The sequence below is a fragment of the Oryzias latipes genome, chromosome 3 (assembly GCF_002234675.1).
Source record: "Oryzias latipes chromosome 3, ASM223467v1".
Lineage (NCBI taxonomy): Eukaryota > Metazoa > Chordata > Actinopteri > Beloniformes > Adrianichthyidae > Oryzias > Oryzias latipes.
The window spans coordinates 21845144-21863890 of NC_019861.2; the positions used below are offsets into that span (position 1 = coordinate 21845144).

Sequence of the window (18747 nt, forward strand, 5' to 3'; positions counted from 1 at the left end):
AGAGACGGCAGCATTAAGCAGACAGAGATGGAACACTCAGCCTCAGCAGAAATCCTGGAGGCTGCATGTAATGAATCCATACCAGGCCTAACAGGTGTCTCAAACTTCACTGTATTCCTCTACTGCAAACTGTTTGATGGTGAAAATGGGTCGGTCAACCCTGACATGGCTCACATGGGGCTTGACCTGCACGCTGCATGTACCAATGCAGCTTGGTACCTGTCTGCTGCTGAGGAGGACTTCTTTTGGGTCCATGTCTGCAGTGAGTTCTTTGCTTACGAATTCAACAATACAGTCTGTGCCAACTCATCCTTCTGGCTGCAAAGAGCTCATCAGGTAATTCTTTGTGCCATTTAGGTTAGAAAAAATGACTTGCAGTTTGTTTTGTCAAATTTGCAATGCACTAAAAGTTTTTATATGTGGCATTTTATTATTTGGAAAGGAAATAATTGAAATTTGTTTTGTTTTCAGGCTCCATTGTCAAAGGAATATCCTTTTTTTAACCAAACCAGTATAGCTGAATTGTGTGTGCAGCTTTCAAGTGAAACAGCAGTGAGTTCAGGTCTTAGCGGGAACTGTCTCGATCAGTTGGGCAGCAGTCCTCTTAGCGCAGAGATTTTCAGACACTGTTTTCTGCCGAACATCTCGGTCCTGATCTCCTCTCTGTGCAGCAAAGATTACTTTGATTCCCAGCAGCTACAGGACAGTTGGGCATCAGCCTATTGCTCTAAGACGCACAACTTCTCTCATGATGACACCATCATGGAGACTTGTCAGTACAAGAAGTGGACAGTACAACATTTCATCAACTCTACACTTCAGGAGCTGTGCACACAAAAGGAAGGACTGAAAGAGTACATTTGTTTGAATACTACGTTATACCAGGATCTCTTAAAGTTAAAGATTCAGTTTGCAGATTTCTGTGCAGATTTGCACGCAGAGCAGGAGAGCAAGAAATGCTTTCTGCAAAGAGTTTTTGACATGCTCCCAGCGCCATATGACTTTGACACGTCACAGCTCTGTGTGGATCCAGCCCCACTGCTGACAAACCTTTTACACAAACTGAGTGTGTGTGAAGTGGAGGGAGGGAAGCAGCAGAGCTTTTTAGTGGTTCTGGGATACGTGCTGCGAGTGTTGGACTTCATGGTGGGGCTTTCTTCAGGGCTGGACGAAGGGGAAGGAGAAGCAAGACAAGGTCTTGGGCAGGCAATCCTCCTGTCCAGCCTGCTTGAGAACTCATCCTGGGCTTCCCTGCAGCCTGAAGCCTCCATGAGTGTCCTTCACACTGTGGGAGTCTTCCTACGAAGAGAGCAGAATGCCACTCTGAAAGAAGACCTGCTCAGTTGCTTTAGTGTAAGAAACAGCAGCTGATTGACACATTCAGACTCCTCTTTCTCATGGTTACACTGTCAGTGAATAAACTGTTTATGCCACAAATTCAGCCAGTTCTTTGGGACCTCATTCAGCAGGACGACAACTCTTCTGCTCTCAGGGTTCTGCTGCAGGTAACAGATCAATTTCTTTGCACATCCTAATGATTAGCCGTCCACTGGACATGAACGTCCGGCAATCTGTCTCCCAAGGAGTACCTGCAGATGCCAAGAGACAGCATTCGAACTCTGGTGATGTCTGCTGAGAAAGATGCTGTAAAGAGATTCATCTCCCACATGCATCAAAGCTGGGATCAGCTGCAAGTTGAAACCAGCCAGGTTTGAATTCAGCTTCTTAAGACCATTTTCTATACAACAACAAACATCAGGATAACTGAGTCCAAGTTGTGTTCTTTAAGGAAAAGGTTGGATGTCCTCCTACAGACTGACCCTTTCTAGAGGCCCTTTCTAGAGGCCCAAAAACACACATTGGTGGTTACTTCTCAAATGACCAAAGCACATGACATGTATGAATAATAGCCTTTATATGACCCTGTCATGAACTGGTGATCTGACAGAGTGTCTCATCTCTACCTGATGTCATACCAGATGACATTGGAAGATCTAAACACTCGCCTATGACTGAAAACAGGATAAAACGTGTGGAAAACGAATTGTGATTCTTTTTTAATATCAAATATTACAAAAAGGGACGGGGGACTGTCATGTTTTTAGCATGTGCAGTTTCTGGGACAGGAGGCTTTTGTAAAGAAGAGTTTGAATGCATGTCATGGCCCATGCATTGTTAAAGAGGGGCCAACTGTACACATCATTCTTGTCCTGTTTTGTGTCCTCTGTCAGGTCTCTCAAAAAGAGCAACAAGCTATGGAAACTATGACAGCTGCATTTATTCACAAGTTCCCTAGAGTGACCCCAGAGCTGTTTGTGGACCTTTCTCAGTTCATACCATTCATGTCAGTCTCAGACATAATGAGTTTCCCAGCCTCCCTTATTGTCAATGACAGCGTGTGAGTTACTGACAGAAGATTTATAAAATTTCATGGTAGCGCCCTCTCTTCTCCAAAGCTTACAGCCTCTGCACTATCTGGCAGGTTGACAGCCATTCGAGACCACAGCTCAGAGATGAAGCTGCCTCAGAAAAAGGCCTTTGTGAAACGACTGCTGCAGTCTCAAGCGGTGGGAGATGTCCCAACATGGCCACCGTACTTTCTTAGTTCCATTCTCCCTCTTCTGCCGTACCTTCCGGTCAGCCATTTTCAACAGCTGACACCACAACAGGTTAGTGCAAGGCTCTTTAAATAAATGCGGTAACTGTTGAACTCACACGCATCATATGGACAATAATGATTTTTTCTTTTAAAACTACGGTAATGAAAAAACTGGAAAATCTGTATTTGTGTCTAAAGACCACAATGATAAAATTCTGTTTTTGAGTCATTTTTTTTCTTATTAGTTTTCTTTCTTTTGTTGTTCTTTGTTTCTCTCCATAAACTTGTGAAGCAGCAACAGATATTTTCCTTTCCTGGAGGCATCCAGAGTCTGTGTTTCTGGAACTGATAAATCATATCAATCCAGCAAATGTTTCAAAATTGACTAAGTATATTTGTAAGACATTGCAGCAACTTGTTTTTATATCAGTGCCGCTGAGAAAAGCTCCAAACACAATACTACATGCTGTTTGTTTTTGAAACTTTAATTATTTCTCAGCTCAGTCCTGTGGTAGAGTTGCTAGGCAACAGCAGTCTGGATATTGTGAGGGGGCGCCATGTGCTTCGGACCCTTTTCAGCAAGAGGAAGAATCTGACTGGCGATGACATAGCGAGGTGGGAGCAAGATGCTGCATTATTGCATTTTCACACTCGATTAGATTGTTGGATGTTAATATTATACACTCCCTGCATCAATTTATGAAAATGAATCGTTTTCTAAGTTTGAAATATTATGGCATATTTGTGTTTTTTGTTTTGTTTCTTTTTTCAGTTAATCGTCAGCTTCTGATTTTTTTTTTTTACATTTTATAAATGGTGAATTTGCCCAACACAGGTTAGGAGTTCTTGCATGCTACCTGGATCCAGCGGACCTGGGTCCATATCTCCAGGACTCAGAGGTGTCCTTTGCCTTGTGGCAGCAGCTTTCTCAGTGCATGTCCGAAGGGCTAATCAGTTCCAGTGGCAGAGTGAGCAATCCAAACCTTAAGCTTTCATTCTTCTTCCCCAGAAAAATCCTGACTAACTTTGTGGGTCTATGTTTTATTCAGCTATCATCTTGGTTGATACCAGCAGTTCAGACTCTGAACATCAGCACCATGGCTTCTCCACAGCTGTCTGCTCTCAGTGGTTTGCTGCCCCATTTAGGGGCTCCCTTCCTGCTGTCTCTTCCCACTCAGCAAGTCTTGGAAATCCTGTCAAAACCAGCCTTGCACAAATACTCACCAGCTCAGGTCTGATGAATTCTCCTCTTCTTTCCTTAGAACTCTTGACATCTGCAGCTCTGTTGCTGTATAAATGTTATTTTTGTTTCACACATCCATCTTGCCTAAAACCTTTATTACATACAGTTTTGTTTTTCAATTTGTGACAAATAACATTGTCCATTATGTGTCATGTTTTTGTTTTTAAATGGGAACTCTTCAACGTTTTTTTTTAAATGTACGTTGCCTTCAGGCTTTTCAGATCTTATCCAAAATGTCAAAGGAGGCAAATGTAAGTAACCTTTTCAAAATATCTTACATTTTAGCCGATTTTGCCCTAATGGTTGCATTTGCCTGTATTTTCCAGCTCACAACAGAACAACTGTGCAGCCTAAAACCTTTACACCCCGGCCTCTCTCCTGCTGTGTTCAGAGGCCTCCATTGGTCTGAGATCAGTGAAGCTGCTAACTGTTCATGCTGGAGGGCGCTGCTAACAGATCTCAAACCTGGACAAAGAGCCATGCTCTACAGTGCAATGCAGGAGGTCATAGCTCTTTTTTTAATTTGGTGCATCACTTATCTCCCCTAAACATTTCCACCTTTAACATTCCTTCTTACTTGCTTTTAATTCTGTATATCACACCACTAAATCAAGTAATTTTGTTCAAGTCCAAATTGACTAAGACGTACTTCTGACTCACAACTGAGGCATGTATTAAACTTTCTTTATTGCTTGGTTGTTGACAGGCTCTACACAGACACTGGAGTAACATCACACAGCAGGTACACTGTTTGCTTCCTTTTACCCCTCTGAGGAAGCTGATACAGACCATGAGTGGTGAGAGCATTTGGAAAAGCATCAACGCCTACAGAGACACTCCATGGTCCCTGCAGCAGGTGCTTATTATTCTCTTATAATCTAGTTTTTGTGAAGTCATTTTATTGATATGTCAACTATAAAGGGCAATTCTTTTACATAGGAGGAAAATGTTTCCGGCCCCCATTAATCTGCAAGTCATTGGATATGCTTGATATGAGCCTTTCAGGATAATAATACTCCATTCACATCAGCTGCCATCAAGCTAATTAGTTTGGATATAGTTCAGTGGTGTGCAGGAGTGTAGCATAAATTAATAATGGCTACCTTAAAGCATTTTTATTGCAGCCAAGAGTGCTTTCACCAACTGCTTTCAGCCTAACAAGACCCAAGTAAAATTAATCAAGGCCAACAATTTCATTTACATGAAAATATAGACTACAGAGACAGGGAATAGGATAAAATATGTTTAAGAATAGAACTGTTTCATTGTTCAGTGCAGTAAGAGTTTTCAGTTAACCCTGAAACATCCACTGCCTCACAGAGCAAGTACTCAGTTATTTACAACAAAATGTGTCTTCACCTTCTTTACCTGATAAAAGGTCCATCGTACAACTGGTTTGTATTGATCTGGTTGTTAGAACATTCAAAATTCATTGGCCAAACCCTCCATGGGGAAAAGGGGTTTGTTTGCCTTAAAGAATCAAAGCAGCAGATTCCTTTTACACAATGAGAATTCAATGAATAATATTAATTAAAAAACAGTTCATTTTAAACTATCTGCAGATCTCTGAGGCATAATTTTTACTAAAAAACACAACAAATGTAATAAAAATAACAAAACATTTATGTTATTTTATGTATTGAAGAAGAAAAATGCACATGCTTTAAAGTGATTTGATGTGATCCAAAAAATGATATTCAGGAAATGCTGTAAATTGAAACAGAACAGCATAGCTAATTCTTACATTGTGTCAATTTTTTAGTTTAAATAAAAACTAGTTGTCAAAATTCTGATCCAGATTTTCCTTTTCTTCAAACAGGCTCAGTTTCTGTTTCGCAAAATCCATGAATTCAAAAATCTTACCATCAAATCATTGAGGTATGTTAAACTCTGTGTGTATATATATATATATATATATATATATATATATATATATATGTTGATTTAATATGTATTCATCATATCATCATAAAACTAAAGTAAACATAAAGTCGTTTTTGAGGTCAGATATTTGATCATCTGCCTTTTGCTTTTAGGGATCTGGGTCAGATTACTGGTGGAATGAGTTGTAGTCTCTTGAGGCTTTGGAAGAATGACACAGATCTCCCAGAGCTCCTGCAGTTTGTAAGTGAACAACCTGGAGGCACGAGACTTTCTCTGGTGAGGAACTCACTTCAAACTTTGGAAACTTCTTGTATTACTTTTAACAAGGTGGCGTGCAGATTAAAGTTGAACTTGCACTAAAAAGTCCTGACATGCTTTGCTATTGTTACCAGAGAAAATGCATAGTGGAAGAACTGAGGAAACAACATGCCATTGACCTCAATAATTTGAGCGCTGGTTTTGCTGCGACACTACCGTAAGTGCTGACTCACTCAGATGGCGATGTAGAACAAACGTTTTTCAAAGTTCCAAACTGGGATCACCTTCATGTACCTGTTATTTGCTGTTTTCTAGAGTAACGATGATGGAGGACCTCTCCAATGCATCTGTCAGAGCCATTCTGGACTACATTAAGACAAATTTTATTGATTTCCTGAAACTGCCACACTATAAACAAACCTATTTAGCTGAGAGAGCCATAACTGAGCTGGTAAATCACCTGCATTACCCATTCCACACATGCTGCTGCTGTATTTATTGCACATCTCAACCAAGCAAGATGCACCAGGAGGACATTCTTAAAAAATATATAAATATAAAGTCTGTTAAGCTTAATTAAGAATCCTATGAAATCAATTAAATGAACAAAACACCCCATTACAATTTAGAAGCAAAGAGATGCTATTTTTGGTGAACTTGCGTCACTGACAGTGACTCATAAATGTGTTAATACACACATCATTTAATGGAAAGAACATAATGCACTTGATAAGTTCTTAAACAAGCAGCAGAGATGTTGGAAAAACATACACAGAAGGAGATTACCTGACTCATTCTTTCTTTTCTTTTTTTAAATAGTAAAGTGAAAAAAGAGAGCCGCCATATTATATTATAAGCACTTTCTGTTTCCACTTGCTTGCAGGGCTCTTCTCTGGCAGAGCCACAAATAAGTGGCCCCGTTTTGGACATCTTGGGGCCTTTGTTGCCGTTCTTGGACAGAGACAGCCTGGCTCTGGTGGATAGAGAAGCCCTGGCTCTGCGGATGGAAGATATGAGAAGCTTCTGCTTTCCTAAAGAAGCTCTGAGAGATATTAGCAACATGCTAACTCAGAAGGACTTGTTCGGGTAAAATACTTGCTAAAAATTGTATTTCTTTAAAAAATGTTTACTCGCAAAACAACAATGGGAAGAAAAAGAAAAACACAAAACTTACTAGCTGCAGAGATTAAGCTAAAAATCAAGTAATGGACAGAACATTTTTTTTATCAAGATGTTTTTTTAACCCTTTGATGAAATCCACAAAAAACTTTTGCATTATAATTTTTTATGTAATATAGATAGTATTAATTATTCCACGCTGGGTGATTTGGTAAGTTTTGGTCAGAAACATGTTAGTTTAAGATACAAAAAGAAAGAAAGAAATCACTTAAATATTCAGGACAAAACACTCTAAAAGCACAGTGTCTCAGATTTGATCCACACATTTTTAACATGGTTACCCTATTATATAGAATTTATGATCATCAAATTTTTCAATTTTTTTCAATACAGCAAGTAGTCATTTAAAAAATAAGAATAGGAATGGATGAGTTATTCTCACCGTAAAGTTTTGAAAATTAACAAAGCTTTTCCTTCCAAAAGTTTCAAGGAAGCATCCATGTTGAAATGAGCAAGTAAAGCCCTTCTACTGCCCCTAGTGGAATGATGATGAACTACAGGGCAGAAAATATAGACAAAATTAACAAAATTATATGCAATGGTTTTTTCCCCATATATTTTGTTCTGGTGAAAATTGACCCCTTTGACCCGAACATAATATAAGGATTAAGAAAAAGTTGTGATAAGGCTAAGGAGATGGGGGTCTCAAAAATGCAAATACCATAATGATCTGAAATGAACATATATGTAACATATATATATATATATATATATATATATAAAATGTATTATAGAAATATTCTACTGAATCACCACATGTGTTTTGTTCATATTGTTGCCATACTTTGGTAAATACTGTCAAACTATTCACCAAAAAAGGTAAATAACAGAAAATGTGGGCAAGCTTCATTGTAGAATGATGCTGGTGAAGGTTCTCTTTTAGGATTATGAAATAACAATGCAGTTCAAGTCATAAATTGTGACCTGACTACATTTAGACCACTAGGTGGGTTTATATGTGGTACTTGGCACTGAAAGCTGAAAGCAGTGAAAGCAGCACTTTATGCTGCTTTCACCCATTTGTTTTGACATCCACTGATGCTGTGCTTCTTTGAAAATTGAACAGCATTGTTTGGTACATGGCTTTTAGGAGGCATTTAAGGAGGGTCTACTTTAAAAATGTGACACAAAAATGGTCCCCCTCTTTATCTTGTCACAAAGATTTACACACAAGACATAAATGAAAAGGTGTTGAGAGGTAGGTAACTTTATTGGTTTGTGGCACCAAAAATGAAAAATAATATCCCTTACACTTGAAACTTTCTATAATATTCATATAAGGACTTAAAGTCAGTGTCTTTATTTTAAATGATAAACGGAATTTAAAAGGTTGACTGGTCTCTTTCACAGATATACTTTCATAGCCTTAGGCAGTTCAATTCAGCAGCTGGTTAATGGAGGTTTTTGTGGAAAGTTAGATTTTTTTTCTCATTTTAGATAAAGACAGAAATCCCCTTTTCTTTATTTTTGTGATTTCAAATATCCTGCTCACATGATTTATTAGTTTTGAAATGGGGCAATCAATGTTAAAAAGCAAGTGTCCAGCATTGAACATAGGAAGGATAATTAAAAGAGATTTGGCAAATTTACAAATGCCACTTAATGAGAAAAAATACTATAAAAAGACTATATAAACAACATTTATGAACATGGTATTAATATGTATTATTATTGTTGTTATTTTATCATGAAGTTTAAAAAAACAGTTGTGATTCTGGCAGTAGTGTAGTAGCACTAGAGTCCAACAAAAGAAAATAGTTTTTTCACACACACCTGCTCATGCAAAGGCTGTTAAACAGAGTACAAGTTTGTTTTGTTTTTTTTATTAAATGATGCTCATATTATTTAAATATGAAATTATGTGATGAATGTACTCCTTTCCTTATGTCCTTCATCAAAAGTAGTGCCATCTGGCCCAGGTCTTCTTCATGACATGGTTCATCTGTCACACGCTGATGAACATCTGCATGCGCAGTCAGAGAACTGAACAGTTTTTGTGCCGATCAGTGGATGATATCCTGTTACGCCATAGATGCCCTTTAAATGTAATGATCTGTGATGCTTAATTTTAACTCACACATTAGTGCAGCGCTGATGATAAAGCCTCTGCTTTCTTTCTAGTGATCCATCCAAATGGCACGTTGGCGATGTGGAACATTTGGGCAGGCTAATGTTTGCTCTCTCAACAAAGCAGATTAACTCCATTCCAAAGGTAAGCACCCTGATCACAACCCGAGAAGTGTATTTGACATTTGTAGGAACTCATAACCTAGCCAAAAGGACATTTCTGTTAAACAGACTGTGCTGAATAAGGACATAGTCGAGCAGATCCTGGTGGGTCAAAAGCGTTGGAAGGACAGTGAGGTTGGCAGAGTTTGTGTCATCCAGTGTGTGGACGAGCATCAATACAGGCAACAGACTCAGAGCCTCATTCAGTGGATTGTCAAAGCACAAAATCGTCGGGCAAAAAGTTCAGTACACTTCCAGTGCTTTGTAGCTATTGCATTTTAGTCAAAAATCCACACTCACTAAACTCCTGGGTTAATTTTTTTCCAAGCAGTGCCAACCCCAAGCTGTGCAGACATTAGAGGGACGTTTCCTTCTGCTTGGATGTCCACTCAGCTCAGCCGGATGTCAGAGAAGGAGCTAAGGGAATGTGTGGAAGTCTTTGGTCAGGATTCATCACTGAGCTCAGTGCAGCGGCGGGCACTGTGGATCAGACTGAGGCAGGTCAGCAAAACTCCTCCTACTAAAGATTATTTTCAGCCTCAAAGCCTCCACACGCATTGTCTCCCCTGACACTAGTAGAACAGCTTGTTCTCCCCGATGGATTGTGCAGAGTGGGTCAGTCAGGAATAATAGGACCTCATCATCTCAGAGCTCCCCAGGGGCTGAGATGAGCTCCAGCAGCTTGGTTCGCCTCATAACACCTCGTCCTAAAATTGTAAAACACTTTTCTAAGTAAAAGAACATTCTTCTTGATTTTCTAACACTGCTTTTTAGTCCACTTTTGAAAATAGCAATGACTTGTTACTCCTGACAAAAAATACAACACAGTGAGACAGGTCCACGCTGCTGCTATGATTTGATTTTGAAGTAAATCTGTGGACGAACCATGTCTTGTCATTAAATCCAGCTCTTCAACCCCGGGAGGGAGCTGAGAACAGATCAGGTGCTGGCGCTGGGCTCACTGGTGACAGAGATGGGGGACAGGGAGCTGCAGGACAGCGGCCTCACTGACATGACTGTACTGGCACATCTTGGCACATTGACAGACTGGAATCCACGAAAGGTGAACTTTGTACCTAAAGCTGATACAAAAAAAGTGATGTTGAGTCCCGTGGTGTTCCCTTACTCTGTTTGTTTCTGACTGGCTGCTCAGATGAGAGCAGTGGTTTTAAATGTGATGCGAAAACGAAGGCTGAAAGTGGAGCAGTTAACAGATGTCGATCTAGCAACATTTGGCCATCTGATCTGTGGTCTTTACCCCTCAGAGATGAAAAGACTCAACTCCTATAACCTCAGGTAAGTCCGTTTTTTAGATTTACAAGCATCAACAATCTAAATCTGTTTCAGACTTGCTTTCAAAGCCCCTAGAAACTAAATTATTAAACAAACTGCAAGAGAACAGCACAAAAAAAGGAACTTTTCCTAAAAACAGACATTTTATCTGCTTGGACAAATGAGGTACAATAAAGTATAATTAAAACAACTGTCGTGAAAGCCACCCCTACCGCAATAAACAATGAGTGCAGCAAAAAATGTGTATGGAAAACCTGAAAACATGCCAACAAGCAGGTGGCTGATGAATATTTCTTGGCAGGAGGAGCCTTTCTGAAACATTCTGCATGCCCTCAGGGGAGGATGAGGTCCTTGATCTTTTCACCTCTGCCTGCAGTGTAGCTGTTATGTTCTTGCGGGAGATGTCCCTGCCGTGCACGGAGCAGCAGATGGAGGCGCTGACTAGCTCTTTGTTCAGACCGGAGGCCTTTGGTCCAGTCAGTGCTTGGGGACCTGAGATATTCACTGAAATTGGGACATTGGCAGGTACAATAGGGTGAAATATATCTGTGAATAAACTTTTTTTTTTCCGTGTGCATCAACTTAAAATAGTATTTTTGAAGAGTGAGAATGGAGAAAATTCAGATTGACAGCTCTTGGATGGATAGGTGCAATTAAATGTTTCCCAGAGGCTTTACGGCTGTAGAAAGAGACAGGAATGTTTTTCTACCCTCTTGCTGTGATTTGTAATGAGAAACATTAATTACCTTGGTTCAGTGTTTGTCTCTGTTTTCAGCGGGATTGCCTGATATTGTGCTGTCAGCCCTCCTTCAGGAACAAGTGGAAGGAATCACCCCTGAGGCTATTGCAATGATGTCTCCCAAAAAGATGGCAGTGAGTTCCATTTGATGCTTGTTTGTTCAAACCAACCCTCAGTTTTGGAGGGGACGGATAACCTCTGTCGCCCACAGGAAGCAGTTTAGCTCAACTGTTCAGCTATGAAATTAAATATTGAACACCTGCATCTTAAGAAAAGAAGAACATTCTTTGTGTTTAAGTTATTACATTTCAGTTCTTAAGGCTCTAATTCAGTCTATCTTTAAAAGTGTTCTATTATGGATGTCCTGGAATGAATCCAGTTGTAAAATTTACAACAACATTGAACATCTCAGTGGTCTTGTGGTAGAGTGTCCGCCCTGTGACTGGAAGGTCTTTAGTTCAAAATCCAGGCCAAGTCAGAAAACTCTAAAAATTGGAGCCTACCTGCTTGACACTCAGCATGAAGGGCTGGATTAGGGGGGTTAAACCACCAGTGTTGGGTAAATTACTTCTATAAAGTAATTGATTACTTTACTCAGTTACTGGATCAAACGTCTTCGTGCTCCTCGGGGATGAGAGCTTTGAGCCAGTTTAGAAAGCAATCTGTGTGCAGCAACAAGGGCATATCTGTACTATGACCACAGCCCAGTTCTGCGTGCACATGTATTTGCATATGCGCCAGTAACTCCGAAGACATTTCACAAATATAGCGTGACAGCTAATGGTACATTTGTATTTTTGGTTGGTTTCATTCTTAAAATGTGACTTTTTTTTGTTTAAATAGTGAAACCCTCTTTGGGAAGGTACCTACATTTATTTAAAAATCTTTTATTGAAGATCTAAAACTGCTTGAAGATAAAACTTGTCTCTGTGAATGTGTGTTTTGACTGTGTGTGTTTGTGGCCCTGCGACAGACGTCTCACTTTTGCACAACATTTGCGGCGATAGGCTCCAGCAACCCCTTGACTCTGAAAGGGAGTCAGTCAGTCAGCGGGTTCAGTAAAATGGATGCTGGAAAATACATTTAAACTTTTTATTTTATTTGTTGTTCTATTGTTGACGAAAACATCTTAAAAAGGCAAACAAGAAATTGTTCTTTTTATGACATTTCAAGTCACAAAAAAGAAAAATCTCCAAATTTCTTTGCTGACAGCTTGTTACAAAAACTGCAAAGAGCCAGGTCCCCTAAATAAGGAGATTCTCCATCTGGTTATTTACAAAGTCTCTTCCATGACAGATTCTTTGGCAGTGCACAAAGTCGCAACAGATTTAACTAAGACATATTACAAAAGTTGTGAAGATGACAAAGACATTTCAATCCATGAAAAGGACAACTATTATTCACACTAAAAAATTAAACCCTCTTTGTAGTCTTTAAGGAATGAGTACTCTGGACTTGGAAGATAAATAGATCAGCAAAAAACGCAAAACTGAGAAAGGGGAAAAAAACACAAGGTATTTCTGTAAGCAATATCTAGGGAAAAAGATTTGATTTAATGAACCAAAGTAATTTGATGAGCAACACAACCAATAAAAGGGAAGCAGATAAATGAGAGATTTGTTAAGTGGTACGATCTGTGTTTTCATTCTATTTCTCCTCCTCTGACATCCCCAAACTGCCAATTTATACCAAAATTGTCCAAGCATTACTGTGTTGCTGTGTCAGATCAGATCAGGCTACCCTTGTATCAATTCTAAAATCCTTTGTGTCCCATTATTTTCCAACTTTATTCAAACATTTAAACTTGATGAAACTGCAGAAGAACCAGGGGATTTTCTATTTAAAAAAAAAAAAAAACAGCAGGAAAGCTTCCCAAATTTTTCTTGGGGTTGTGTTTCTGGCAGGTGGTGTTCAGCGCCGTCCAGTTGTCGTGGCTGAGTGTGGAGCAGGCGTGGGCTGTCACACAGGAGCAGTGGGCAGAGCTGGACACTGAACAGAGACATGCTCTCACACTTGCTCGCTATGAGGGGGATGTCTTACTTGAGCTCCGAGGTGTGTGTGTGGGGAAAACACAAAACTTTTTTTAATTTTTATTACAGGTCTATATTTATCAGTTATGGTGATACTTGTTTCTGCAGGGGCATAAATACAAATTCATTCTTCCTCCTCTTTTACAGGGAGAAACCTGGCTCCAGGACCGCTACACACAGATAGCCTTACTTTACACTTACTGGCTCTGTGCTTTTTGTTACGGCAACTTGTTTAAAATGGTGGAACATTGTGTGGTTGTCCCATTGCCTTCTCTTAAGATGTTATTTGTACTTAAAATAAATATTTTTAACTCTTCTGCTTCTCTGTGAATGGGCTGCTGATTTATGGTTGGGGCTTGGCTGCTCATGCTTTCCTTTTATGAGTGCTATTAGCTTGGCAGAGTACAAATCATCATGCGTTTCTGTAGCCCTCTTTTCCTCTTAGAACTACATCAAGAGATGGGTGGTGGCTTGTGCTTACTTGACAGGAGAAAGGGATTTCTTGTCATTTTACAGGTAAACTATTGGCCCAAGATATTGTTGCATTATTATTCTGCTGCCAAACCATAATATAAGGACCAATAAGATAACTCTGCGAGTGCAAATAATAAAAGATGTTGCCTCACTAATCTGACCATAGTGGTAAACTCTTTCCTTAATAGCACCTAGTTTGCTTATTTTCTCTGCAGACACTCTTCAGCTAAGTAAGGATATGAAGTGTGTTCCTCAACAATTGATGTCTGAGTTAAAAACAGCAAAACCAACCGTGTGATGTATTCAAATGTGATTCTTCAAGAGGACTTGTTAAATTATAAAATATAAGAATGACTTTCAGAACTACATCCATAAACCTGCAGTTGCAGACTTTGAATTGTTGTCTCTCATCTGGTTTCCTGTTTTGCAGGACTGGCAACAAATCAGCTGACTGTTGATTGGCTCATCCACACAGCAGCTGGCATTTCCCACTGAGTGCATCTCTAATTTTTATGGCATTGCTGAGCTGGATGTCTTGATTTGTAACTTTAGGCAGCAAAACAGCCAGCAATCCATGAAACACATTTTTTATTGAATAAAAAAGTTTCAACCTCAAAAAAGAAAGGACAAAAAATGTAAATAAGTGTCAGAATCAGACTTTCACGAGAGGCCCTGTAAAGTGTGACACATCTTCTCGGATGAAATAGAGGTAAAGAAAAGAACTACCAGTACGTGTTTTCTTATCAATAAACGAAGGAGAAAGCCCGAAACCTCCAACATTTCTATGTGACAAATTCTCTCCCGAGCTTATTTCAGCTGTTAAAAGCTCTAACACACATTATTAGGAATTTTGGCTCTTCTCCTGTGATCTGTCTAAAAGCGATGAAAAGTAAATAGTAAATAGAAATGAATGATTTAGTTGCAACACAGGTGGCATTGTTATAGGGAATTAGACACACTGGAAGTCAGGGCTGGCCACATGGTGGACATTTAAGACAGATTTAATCGAACGATAGAAAAACTTTACAATATGCAAAGCGAGGATGTATGGCAGATGTCATCCATACCACAACCAGCAGGGGACACTTCTCTGTGTGCAAATAATGAGGATTACCTGGATGTGCTCTTTTTTTCTGTTATTATCATTAGCAGTTCTCAGATAAAGAAATCTGCAAAAAAAAAAGAAAATATTCTTGTCTGTTGTTTGTTCTAAAAGAAAACACCATCAGGAACAGATGTATATATCTGCCATTCCACACTCACATTCCACGTTTTACAACGCTGCACTGCGTCCCTCGACGATCATATAGTTGCTTATGGGGCATGTTTGCCACTTTATGCTCCACTCAACTTCCCGTTTTATTTCAGTTTTTGTTTGTCCTTACAGACACATCTTAGATTTTCTGGAAACCACAGTACCATTTGAGTTTAGGAGCAGAACGTTAAGCAGAACATGTTGAATAAGGATTTGGGACTACTTTTTGACTCCCTTTTTTTGGGGACCTCACATAGGGACCCACTTTGGATGAAGGTCAGCCCATTTTTAAGACGGCTGCGAGTCCATGTGTGGACAAAACCATTATGCTCCCCTTAGGATCTGAACAGTCTGTCATTAAGTACAGTGTTCCTACATGGTGATGGAATTTATTTTTGAAACTCAGGTCAAAGATTAACGGTTGACCTAAAAAGGGATTGGAAAATAATGGGTGTGCCTTCTCTGCCCCACAGGACATGTCTGAAGATATACCATTATCGAAGAATAGCAAATGATTTCCAAACACACCGCCTTCAAGTACAGGGTGCTAAATACAACAAAGCAAACATAAACTCAAAAACTCATTTCTACCATAATGTGTCATTACTGAATAAAAAGAGAAAAATAGATTACAGGGACATGCTAATCACCTGATATGAAAGATAGGAAAAAGTAACATTAAATGGACTTTTTTATTTTTCCATGTTTATTAACCTCTATTAAGCATGATCAAATCCTTACTTTGGAAGCTAGGGAATAGTGGGATTTATTTATTGATATTGGCTTTTGGTTTAAAATGATTTGTACAAGTGCATCATCTCTCTTTTTCTATGTATTTAATATGCCCCCTCAATAGAAAATCTATTACTATATTGTTTGTCATTTTGAGCTTCCTATTTCTATTTTGACTATGCTTTCTTTAAGCATTTTGTCTGGATTATGTGAGTTACATTTCCTTGTCTGTAATTATTATTTTCTATTAAAATAAATCTTTATCCCAGAGACTCCTCCCTTTAGTGCGTCTAATAAGCTCACCTGTAATCTTGTAGTCGTGGTTGTTTTCTTTGCCACATTTATTTTCTTTTTCTGTAATAGATGCATCCCAGTCGAACGGTGCTGTTGTATTTGTGGCCAGCAGGTGGCGGTATAGCGCTTTTGCTCGCCGAGTCTTGCTGTAACCACTTTGTCCGCGGCGGTGACGTATTTCCTGGGGCTTGTACTCAGCGGTACAGCGGAGGGTTATCATGAGTGTTTCCAACCAGAAATCCTCCGTTATTAATTCTTTGGTCGATTCGCCGTGTCGTGGTTGTTTCTAACACCACGGTGACGGAAGACAACAGGCCTGCTCGTCCAGGATGTAAAAAGATTCGGGGAAGTTGAGCCGTTGGTAAGTTTTTCGTCCGCTTTAGCTCGTAAATGCTTACTTGTTTTGGATCTCCCCAGTTTCCCAAACCGTCTTCTACTCTTGCGTTGCTCTGACACGAGATTATGGTTTTTGTAATAATATGTAGTTTTTTTCGGACAGGGTACCCCCGCGTAAACACTTACTCACCGAGGTGACGGTTGTGCTTTCTGCTGTGGAGTGGAGAAACGCCGCGGTTCGCAGTGTTTCTACTGAAAATGCGTGATAGGAGCAGGACGCGAGGCAGCGAGGGAAGCTATGGCATTACCGTCGGGGGTGGATAAAAGGAAAAGGGGAGGCACCTTAGCAGAAAGGAGCAGGCAGGTCACACACTACGGCGTCAAGTTGGCGTTCATAACACCGCGTTACACTTTAAGACATATAGTCAGGCGGAGGAGTCGTCAGCAGCAGCAACAACAGCCGCAGCTCTCGGCTACGTTACAGCTACGCGGTGGTGTCACGTACCGACTGACCGAGCGAGTGAGGTGAGTCCGCCAACTACCTACTCAGCGACAGCACCGCCATCAGCTGATGCCTGATAACTTTAATCTGTGACTTAAGCTCGCAAACACCGACGTGTGTCAGAAGAAGAAATCCCCTCCATCCCGGTTTGTTCAGCCGTTTTTTCGTACTTTTCTACACTTTCTGCTGCCCGAAACCACATGGATGGAGCGCATGGTAATTCTCTGGGTTTTGACTGGCAAATATGAGGAGTGACTGCGGAGACTTCTGTCTGTAAACTTTATTGTTGGAAGTCCTCCTTCTGGAATGTACAGAGGAATTGCATTGTTTTTTTATTTTTATTTAAAAAAAGATAAGAATAATGATAGCTTGTTGTTAAACTACACTAAGTAACATAAAGAAACAAAGCTTCTGCTTCCCCACCCTTCATCAGCCAAACATTCCTGTACTCATTTTAGTAGAACCTTAAATACATGAGGTGCCCATACATTTGATTCTATATCCTATAATAACAGTTGTTCTTTTTTTGTGTGTGGTAAAAGAAAAAGTTGACAGTGTTGACATAATGAAAGAAGTGAAATATATGTAAAAAAAAGTGTTAATTTTAAATTTTTGCGTTTTACTCGTGAGCATTTGTATTGTAAAAGCTGGTCTATCAACCTATTTTTGATATATATGCTTTTTCTTTAAATAACAAAACTACCAATATTTAAAGACCCACTCCAATAAAAATTGTGTTTTTGTTTTTTTTCTGAGTATTTCTTTATTGAAATCAATGTGAAGCAGGATCAGCCAAGAAACAGCTTGTAGGTGTGAAGTAGGACCTACAATGGCAAATCACCAACTCCCTGCTCCGCTCATTTCCGATGCATCCACTTGCAGATAAATAGATCTGTGTACGTATTCGCTTTCCTCTTTCGAGCTGACAAATGGCTCAAAGCTGTTCAGCTGCTTAGCTCTGATATTGCTCGCCATTTCTGTTGCACTGGTGAGGGGCTGTAAACTAGTGGGACAGCACGTAAACAAAAGGACGATGGGGGAGGGCTTACTTCCGCGTCAACAGTCCTGCCCAAAACTTGGTGGCAAATTTCTGATGAGTTACTGCCACTGCAGAATCTATGTCCTTGAAAACAACACAGGTTTTTAGATTTTGGCTAAAAACGGCATAATCATAATTTAAAGACCCCTGGGAATGTTTTGAAAGGGATCAAAAGACGATTGAAGTGGGACTTTCAAATTAGCTACCACCTAAAAATGGGGAAACGAAACTTCAGTGAAGTCAAATTTCCTTTGCAAGTTTAAGTAAAATCTTTTTATTTCTTGTTGTCAAATTTAAATAAAAAAAGGGTTGTAGTTTTCACTTCTTTCACCTTTGTTGCCTTCTGTTCACTCTGTTGTAATATGTGTACTGAAAACTGAGGTCCTAGAGCTCTCACTGTGCCACATATGAGCAGGACAAATCTATTCTGAAGGAAGCTTTATCAAGGTCCAATTAGTAACCACAGTTTGCCAGTAAAAATGAATGGTGCTGTTTTTCTTTCTGTGAAATGTCACGGCTCCTGCAGCGAAAGTTTCACGTCCTTCGCACGCTCACTTCAGTATAAACAAGGATTCAGTATGCCCACCTGCTTGAACAAACTGCTTTTTTTTTTGGAATTCATTTGAATTTTGAGTTACCAGGCTAATACCAAAGTGCCTCT

General features: G+C 39.6%; 2 protein-coding genes across 3 annotated transcripts in view; both read left to right on the forward strand.

Annotated features, from left to right (window-relative positions):
- Nucleotides 1-1379: 1379 nt before the first annotated feature.
- strc (stereocilin) lies at nt 1380-13775 on the forward strand. The gene is made up of 24 exons (XM_023953500.1): nt 1380-1505; nt 1584-1709; nt 2232-2398; nt 2483-2669; nt 3099-3214; nt 3435-3567; nt 3649-3831; nt 4055-4093; nt 4169-4345; nt 4549-4698; nt 5662-5720; nt 5879-6002; nt 6119-6201; nt 6300-6435; nt 6868-7070; nt 9285-9375; nt 9462-9633; nt 9724-9893; nt 10300-10455; nt 10546-10688; nt 11062-11210; nt 11461-11558; nt 13329-13476; nt 13602-13775. Exons 1-24 carry the CDS (start codon nt 1398-1400, stop codon nt 13688-13690), a joined length of 3207 nt encoding a protein of 1068 aa, XP_023809268.1. The 5' UTR covers nt 1380-1397; the 3' UTR covers nt 13691-13775.
- Nucleotides 13776-16352: 2577 nt separating this feature from the next.
- The window catches only part of LOC100049240 (furin-1), a 60946-nt gene continuing 58551 nt past the window's right edge, over nt 16353-18747 (forward strand). The window contains exon 1 of one of the 2 annotated variants that reach the window (XM_004067205.4): nt 16353-16570. The gene's annotated coding sequence lies outside the window, so the exon portion shown is untranslated. Of the gene's footprint in view, nt 16571-16708; nt 17071-18747 lie in introns of those variants that run through there. The other variant, XM_004067206.4, reaches the window with a different exon arrangement.